Here is a 9,388-nt window from a genome sequence, read left to right as displayed (position 1 = left end):
GGTCCTTTTGACTTCAGGTAAAGCTGTGCTACTTTTCTGCCCTATGTGTATTGGGTGTTCATTGAAGACTAGCACCTCTAGTATGAGGGCTTGCTAAGTCCTTTTCAGGGCTTCTCATTCACCTTTGAGGTCCACCAGGCACCCAATTCTTACCTGTGGTTCCAAGAAGTGATAGTGTAGTATTTAAATTAGTTGTGGGGCTTAAATTGTTGTAGATAAAAGAGTGGGAGCCATAAACTGTGAGATTTAAAATGGTTGAGGTCTTAAACTATAGTGATTAAAATAGTGGAAGATAGAAATTGTGATAGATATAAGAGAGGGTGAGTAAATTTGACCGCAGAAATATGTTTCACTACAGTGTCTTGGGTTTTAAAATCAAATATAAGGTGGTCACCAGGGAAATATTCCCAATTATTCAAATACCCAAGTCAATTGGGTTTTATAGAGATTTTAGTTAACAATACAATGAGTAATCAAAGAAAGAGAGAGAGTAAGAAAGGAATAAGTATAAAGGGCCTCAAGCCAATATGGCCTAGACCTGAGTCTTAAAAGAGAAATCATTCAGTTTTTTATAACTCACCATAAGATCTGTCTAAGTAAGGATTTCTAATGACACCAGGCCAGCAGCATCTCAGCTGCTTTCACCAGCTCCCTCCTCCATCTGAATGTTTCAGAATCAGTCTCCTCAGAATGAGTCTCTCCAATCTGAATGTTTCAGAATGACCTCCAGCTCTTCCCTGAGCTCTTATTTTTAAGGGCAAAATCTTCTCTGTCACCTCCCTTAAGTCCTTACATCTACCAATCACTGTAGATGTTTCTAAAGGACCGCCCATTCTTGAATTCACAGCTGAGTAGTTTTAATCTCTTTAGTAAGTCAGGAAAAAAATGCTGCTGTGTCGACAAATTTCATTAGAAAAAAGCTCTGAATAAGTTATCACCCTTTTAGGTTTAAGTAGTTTACAAGTTGCCCCACCATTATAGGTACTTAGTATCCCATTATATCAATTCTAAAACAGTCATGACTCAAAGAACTTCCTGTCCCTTCCATAAGCATGGATCATTGTTCTCAAGGAGCTCTCTGTCCTAAAGCAGTCCTAAGTAGGGTGGAGTAGGGATATTCCCAAGGCAAGGAGCCCCCACACTCAAGTAGAGTTCTCACCATCTGCTAGGGAATTTTTTAAAGTAGAAGATTCCCCAATGGGGGAAACCCCTAACATTCATAAGTCTGAGAAATTTTGAGGTTTACAATAGTGTGTGCACAGTGGTCACACCCCAATAAATGATATCAGCAGACAGGTTAAACTGGGTTGAGAGTAACCAATGGGCCACAAACCCATCAGTGAGTTGGTGGGGTGAAGGGAAACCTTGTTGGAAGGGGCAGATGGGAACAGGTTGTTACAAAGGCAGTTGAAGCAATGAGGAGTGCTTAGAGTTTGGTCAGACATCAAAGATGCCAAGGTCAGCCAGTGAATTCTAGGCTATCACCAGTTCTCCTTACTTTGGGCTCACCATTGGTCTTTGAGTCTGGAACAGAAAGTGAGGCTGATGACTTTATGTGATTCTATCTTACTTAAATCCACGAGCAAGTCAAGACGTTACCCCGTGACATCATTGATCCTTTTGTAAAATAAAGGACAAATAACACTATGAAGTGTATAGAAAACCCTGGGCTAAGCAGTTTGCAAATATGATCTCATTTTATCTTCACAGCAATCATGGGAAAGTGGGTGCTGTTTTACAATTCAGGAACCTGAGGCAGACAGGTTAAATGACCTGATTTTCAGCACACCCTTAGAGAATCATATTCCTAAAACTATTCAATCCTTCTTTGATCATTCCCTTTAAGGTTTTTCCTTTCCAGGTGATTAAAGGTGAATGCTTCCATTAAGTGAAGTAACCAAAGATTTTTTTTTCCTTTTCTGAGTCTATTCATTACACTAATCACTTTAGGAAAGAATCCTTTTGAGACCCATCAGGAGAGAGGAGCCTACGGGTGGGTTAGAAATTAAGCAATTAGGCTTTTGGTAAGAATAGCTAGAAAGAGTCCAATGCAGGATATTTTGGGGGTATTGTAATTGAAGAAAAATTGATTAGGCTTATTTTATAGATTAGCCCAAATGCATCTATATTAGGAAAATTAAATTTTTTAAATTAGGATCAAATAAAACATTTTGGGTTTTTAAAGCCCTTCTTAATCTTTTTTTTTTTTTTGGTTATTTAGTTATATCTGACTCTCCATTTGTAGTTTTCCTGGCAAAGATACTGAAGTTGTATGCCATTTCCTTCTCTAATTTCTTTTATAGATAAAGAAACTGAAGCAATCAGGATTAAGTGACTTTCTCAGGGTTACACAGCTAGTAAGTGCCTGAGGTGGGATTTGAACTTAGGAAGATGAGTTTTCTTGATGAGTCTTCCCAACCATAGACCCCAAATTCTATCTACTATGTCATTTGGCTCCTCATGGCCCCTTCCTACCTTTATAATATTCTGGAATCTTCTATCTTTACATATACTCTGTGATACACTGGTCTCTTTGCTGTTCCTCTCATAAGATGCTCCTTCTCCTAGCTCTGCCCACTTTCTCTGGCTGTCCCCTATACATTGAATTCTCTCCCTCCTCATTTCTGCTTCTTGGCTTTTCTGGATTATTCAAATCTCTACTAAAGTCACGCCTTTTAAAAGAAGCCCTTCCCAGTTTTCCTTAAATTTTGTGTCTTTCCTCTGAAATTATTTGCAGTTCCCTCTGTTTATACCTAATTTCTACAAAAAAAAATTGTTTGCATTTTGCCTGCCCCATTGGACTCTAAACTCTTTTTCAAAAGTTTTTCTTTGTACCTACGGGACTTAGGATGATGCTTGACACACTTTTTGTTTTGCAGTCATTTTCAGACCTGTCTGACTCTTCAGAACCCTATCTGATTAGCAAAGATACTGGAATGATTTTGCTATTGTTGTTCATTTATTTCTGATGCTTCATGACTCCATTTGGTGTTTTCTTGGCAAAGATACTGACATGGTTTGCCATTTCCTCTTCCAACTCATTTTACAGATGAAGCAAAAACCAAGGCAAAGTGACTTGACCAGGGTCATACAACTATTAAGTGTTTGAGGCTAGACTGGAACTCAGGAAAATGAGTCTTCCTGACTCCAGGCTTGGCACTTTATCCTTTGCACCAACAATTTGCCTATTGATTGATTGATTGACTCCTGGGATAATGAAGAAAGAAAAGTGATGGTGCTAGGAAATTGCCAGAAATGGTGGAGGAGAAAAAAAATAAGCTAGTATCTAGTGGTTGATTCCAATTTCCTCAATGAAAATGAGGCAAGATGATTTGCTTCAAGTGAAGAGAATGGGATTTGGGAGTGAAGATGGTGATGAGGAAAGTAAAAAAAATATTTGGAGCAATTTCTACATAAAATAATTTAAAGAATTAATAATGAAATGACTTTTTAATGGAGTTAATTTTTCTGACAAATCAGTATGTTATAAGATCTCAAGCAGCAAATTCCACAGGACCAAATTTTCCTTTGGTCAGGATCCTAGGTAGGACCTTATTGGCAACCAAGTCCATCCAAAATAATTTTATCATGCAGAGTAAAACTGAGCGGAATCAAAGAAACATTGAATACAGTACTTGCAATATTGTTGGAAGAGTAACCATGAGTGACTAAGCTATTTTGAGTAATATGATCATTGAAATAAACTACAAAGAACTTATGAAGGAAAATGCCATCAACATCCAGAGAAAGAAGTGATGTGTGGAAGTATGTATTTTATGGTTGCATACATATATATATATATATATATATATATATATATATATATATTGTATTGGGTATTGTATTGGGTATTGGGGTGTATGAGGTGTTCAGAGAGGGGTAGTATCTCTGGTATGGAGAGCTTGTCGTGCCCTTCTAGGGCAGCTCTCCAGCCTCTGACCCCCACCTGACCCCCAGTTCTCACTTGTGGCTCCTAGTAGCTGCTAGCATGTGGCAGCAGCCACACCCCAGGCAACGGCTTCGACAGGCTGGCTAAACCTTGTGAGGGTAGCCATCGGGTCGTCAACCCCTGGTGAACTAGGGCTTTGCTCACCCAGCATGTGAAGACTGTTTCGGCCAAACGGAAGAAACCAATAAGAAGGTTCAACGGCTGAGATGGCGATGCAGCAAAGCATTGTGGAGTGCTTAGGGCATGTTGGAGCACAAAAGACAACATGGCCATCCAATACAGCTGAGGAAGTCTCCAGGTGTAATGACTTTTCGTGCCACTGGACCCAGGCTTCCAACACTGAGAGAGTGGGACTGTCTCTGTGCATCGACTGTTCCACTTAAATCTCTTTCATGCACAAGTGTCTTTGTGCATATACACACAAAGACAATCATCATCCTCGGTTACTGAGAGACTACTACTACATATATATATATATATATATATATATATATATATATATATATATATATATCTTATCAAATGTTGGTCTTCTCTAATGTGAGATTGGAAGGGAGAAGGGGAAACAACCTAGAGTTCAAAATGTTCAAAACAAAAGCATAAAGATTAAAAAGAAAGAAACAACTTGACCTGCTTGTGAGCATCCAAGAATACTTTGGTCATTTCCAACTCAGTCAGGGTCTGTTCAAGGACCAACAGTTAAATGCCCCTGTGCCATTTTGGCTTGATGTGTTGGCTGGTCAGTGGCTCACTATTATTGATTTAGGAGAGATTATGTTCTTAGTTACTCCTTGGCTATCTATATGGGTGGGCCATTGAAGATTTTGCTCTGTAGTAATACAGTACTAGTTTTCGCCTTGGCTAAGAAGAGTCATCAATAGTAAAGTTCATTAGTCAATAAACATCTATTAAGTACCTATTTTGTGCCAGGCACTGGGTTAAGTGCAGGATATACAAGAAGAGCCAAACTACAATTCTTACTCTCAAAGAAACTTACACTCTAATGAAGGAGACCACAAGTGAACAAACAGATCAGTACATATAAACTATATACAGGGAAAAGAGGAAATAATTTTTAAAAGTAAAGTGCTAGAATTAAGAGAGATTGGGAAAGGCTTCCTATCATAGACAGAATTTTCACTGGGACTGGAATGAAGCCAGAGAATCCAGGACAGAGGGTTGAGGATGGAGAGCATTTCAGGCATGGTAGGATAGACAGAGAAAATGGCCTGAGCCAAGAGATGGAATGCTTTATTCCTGGAACAGCCAAGAGGTCAGTATCACTGGATCAAAAATATATGATAGGAGGACAGATAGTTGGCTCAGTGGATAGAGAGCCAGGCCTGGACATAGGAGGTCCTGTGTTCAAATTTGACCTCAGATCAGGCAAGTCACTTAACCCCAATTACCTAGTCCATACTGCTTTTCTGCTTTGTTAGTGTTGATTCCAAGACAGAAAGTTTATTCAAAGAAAAAGAAAAGATAAGCAATGTACTTCCATATGAAACAGCAAATAATAAAGATTCGTGGGAAAATGAATAAGAATTGTATGAATTGATAAAGTCAATTATGTAGAACCAGGAAAACAGTTTTCACAATAATGACCACATAAAGGCTAATAGTGAATCCCAACTTCACTGGCCCAATAGTGAAGCAGGCCTCCTTTCTCTCTGCAGAGAAGTGGGTGGCTATAGGTTTTGTCAGACAAGACCATGGTGTTGATCCATTTTTCTTGGTTGTCCTTCTTTGTTGTAATGGAGACTTCTGTTTTGGAAGAGGAAGAGGTCATTTGGAAGAGGCCAAATTTTTTATCACATCTGAAAAGTGATGATATAATGCAAAAAGGAGTAGCAATAAAATCATTCTTCTTGCATCCATGCTGCCCTCTTTTTGAATGATCATTCTCCTCTTTGACCTGGGAAGATGATGATGCGCAGAGAGGGACACACCACCGAAGTGCTTTCCAAGATGTGAGACTGTGATTGTGCCTCTCCCCTCACAGCTGGTCTCAGTGAACCCATAGCTCACAAAGAGCAAGTACATAGAAGTGCCTTGTATGTTGAGATATTCTAATCCTTCTAATGCTCTTAATAAATCAAACTTTCTGGCTGCAATGAAGACAAAAACCACGAATGACCGCAGCCATAGGATTCAGAATGCCAGCATTCTGTGATGTAAATGAGAGAGCCAGAGCAAAGCATGGGCACAGGTGGCAAAATTGTTATTACAAAAGAAAACCAAACCCAGCAATACAGTATGTTTCCTTCCAGCACAGCAGTAAAACTAATGTCAAGAATACTGTTTGCTAGTATTTATATGCCTCTTTAAAGAATAGAAAGTGCTTTAAATCTCATTTGATAATCATAACAACTCTATGAGATAGATATTATTATTCCCATTTTACAAGTGAAAAAAATGAGAGTGACACAAGTTAGATGACTTGCCCCAGGTCACACAGCTAGTGTCTGAAAGCAGGATTCAAATTTGGTTCTTCCTGCCTAAAAATCCAGCTCATTCTCTGTTTCAGTATCATACATACTTGCATGTCCTTGGCTCTCTTTAATTCAGTAACCCAACAAGGATCCGTGCTCATAGCAGTGGATTCTTGATTAAGATAAGGCAGGTCTAACATTGGCCCCCTCTTTTTCTTTTTTATTCCTCCGGGTGCAAATTTTCTCTGAATCTGTGTGGTCCCATGTCAATACAAAGCACAGGCTGCCATTGGGAAAGACAATTCATTTAGCGGTTTAATTTCTGAGCTTGATACCTTAGGTGGCCTAACTTTCAGAATCCTCTCTTTGATTCAAAGCTTCTCAGTCTCTGCTTTGGGCTTTCCAGTGGTTAGGAGACAAGGCTCTGTCTTTGACCTCTGTTTCCAAATCTATGTCTCAGAACCTTTGAACATTCCAATTGATTGAGGGGATGAAAGGGGGATCAGTCTTGCTTTTGGTCAGCCTTACAAATTTATTATCCATAGCAAACACATGCCTTCTCTTCTGCAATGTTGCAGGTGACCATTGACCTCTGACTTGTAGCTATGTGAGGTGGAGAAGATCTGATACAGAGAGATCCCTTGCAAAGTTCAGGAATACAGGCAGGCAGAAGCGATACAATGGAAATGTTCCTATATTATGTGCGTGTGGGCGTGTGTATGCTGTTTAACCATTTTATCCACAGCAAAAGTATCACATTATACATGTCTACTTGGGGATGTTCTAATAGGAACATCGTTACCCTAGGTGGAGTGTTTGCGGAGTTACAGTATATGTCTTTACATTTTTGCCTCTCGATTTTCTCATGGGTGATTTTTGCTATAAAAATATGGTATTTAATGGTGGTGTTTTGAGAGGTAAGACCAAAGTAGCATGAATTTGGCCATGTTGTTTCTAGCTTCAAAAGTCCAGTAATTCCAAATAAGTAGAAATGGGATAGGAAATGAGGGAATGTGACATAGTTAAAGGGAATATGATTGTTATTTGGGAACGTGATAGTGTGGAAGGATATATATGATTGTTATTTACTGTATGGTTGAATATAGGGCGTTTGTAAAGTGTGTGGTATATGAACTAAAATCTTCTAAAAGACAAATTAAAAAGAAGTTACTACACACACACACACACACACACACACACACACACACACACATATATAATTAGAATTCTCACCTGACTTAACAATCACTCATCTGGCTTATGGTGTGCTCCCCTAGTAATAGTTGAGGAAACTGAGACTGAGCTACTTTCTAGGTGCTGACAAAAAGAAATGAGTGGCACCTCTTTTTTGGTCATTTTGTTCTATGCAAGACACTGGGGCAGCCAGATGGCTCAGTAGAGAACCAGGCCTAGTGGCAGGAAATCCTACGTTCAAATTTGACTACAGACATTTCCTAGCTGTGTGACCCTAGTCAAGTAACATAATCCCAATTGCCTAGTCCTTACCACTCTTTTTCTGCCTTAGAACTAGTATTTATTATCAGTTCTACGACAGATAATAAGAGCTTAAAAACAACACTATTTACCTTTTTAAAATCCTGGTAACCTCCATTGTCCTGCCAGTTTCTTTATAGCACCCTTGATTTCTTTGTTTCTCAGGCTATAGATGATAGGATTTAACATAGGGGTAACAATACAGAAGAGAGAGGAGACCAGGATGCTCACATCCAGGGAATAGTCTGAGCTGGGTCGGTCATAGTTGAAGAGGGCAGTTCCAAAGAAAATGATCACCACAGTGAGGTGAGAGGCGCAGGTGGAGAAGGCTTTGTGCCTCCCCTGAGCAGACTGGATCTTCAGGATGGCAGAGATAATGAGCATATAGGACACAGCAATGAACAAGCAGGGGCTCAGATCAATGAAGACACTGGCCACATAGAGAGCAATCTCATTGACTGAAGTATCTGAGCAGGAGAGTTTCAGTAGTTGGGGGATGTCACAGAGAAAATGGCTGATCTCATTGGAACTACACAGAACCAAAGTTGTCGTGAGCCCTGTGTGTACCAGGGAATTCACCAAACCACACAAGCAGGAGCCAGCTGCTAGATATGCACAGACCCTCCTACTCATGAGGACTGGATAGCGTAATGGGTGACAAATGGCTGCAAATCTGTCATAAGCCATAGCGGCCAACAGGACACCTTCAGTGCCAGCACAGGTAACGAGGAAGAAGAGCTGAGACAGGCAACCTTCATAGGAAATGGTCTTCTTCTCTTGGAAGAAGTTCACTAACATTGTGGGGACAGTGGTAGATGTGTAGCAGATGTCTACAAAGGACAAGTTGCTAAGGAAATAATACATGGGAGTGTGAAGGACAGGATTGACCACGACTGCAGTTATTATGAGGGTATTTCCCAGAATAGTTATCAGGTAAATGACTAAGAACACCAGGAAGAACAATCCTTGCATGTCAGGGTGGTTCGAAAATCCCAGGAAGATGAATTCAGTAATTGTTTGATTTTTCTCTCTCGTATCTGAAGAAAGATGAGAGGGAAAGTTGTATTGAAACATCGGAGAAGCATACTTAAGCAGGAGCAGCCAAAGGCAGAAGATGCAAAAGTATTCTGTTACACACATCTTGAGTTACCAAGACAGGTTGCCATGACTTCCCAAACTCAAGTGGACACCCTTCCCATGGATTTGACTCTACCCTAGTCTTTCAAGAAGCAGTGAGTGAAGACTTGTCTCATCATTTTGGAAAGGTTACTGACCTTCAAATGAGAATAACTCCGACCCTTCCATTCCTTTCTCATACCCAAAACTGGACCTGGGAATTTTTGCAGCTGGGGCAAAAATCACAAATGTACCTGAGCCTAGTAGCATGAGACTCTCCCTTAATGAAGCAGGATGGCTACCATGTCTTCCCTCCATGGGAGGAACCAATAGCCTGGGACACTGGGAGGGAAGGGAATCAACCCAATTCCAGCCTAGCATTTAGTTACTTTTCATT

General features: G+C 40.0%; 1 protein-coding gene across 1 annotated transcript; it reads right to left on the bottom strand.

The window, feature by feature from the left end:
• Window positions 1-7,971: 7,971 nt before the first annotated feature.
• On the bottom strand, window positions 7,972-9,015 carry LOC100618180 (olfactory receptor 5V1-like). Its single transcript, XM_007485637.2, has one exon. The coding sequence runs from the start codon at window positions 9,013-9,015 to the stop codon at window positions 7,972-7,974; it is 1,044 nt and encodes a 347-aa protein (XP_007485699.2).
• Window positions 9,016-9,388: the final 373 nt, after the last annotated feature.

This window comes from Monodelphis domestica, chromosome 2, assembly GCF_027887165.1.
Source record: "Monodelphis domestica isolate mMonDom1 chromosome 2, mMonDom1.pri, whole genome shotgun sequence".
NCBI classification, from domain to species: Eukaryota; Metazoa; Chordata; class Mammalia; order Didelphimorphia; family Didelphidae; genus Monodelphis; species Monodelphis domestica.
This window is presented reverse-complemented; position numbering and strand designations above follow the sequence as displayed.

Excerpts from the sequence above, each read along its gene's own strand:
- LOC100618180 (XM_007485637.2), bottom strand. The coding sequence starts at position 9,015 with ATGTGTGTAACAGAATACTTTTGCATCTTCTGCCTTTGGCTGCTCCTG.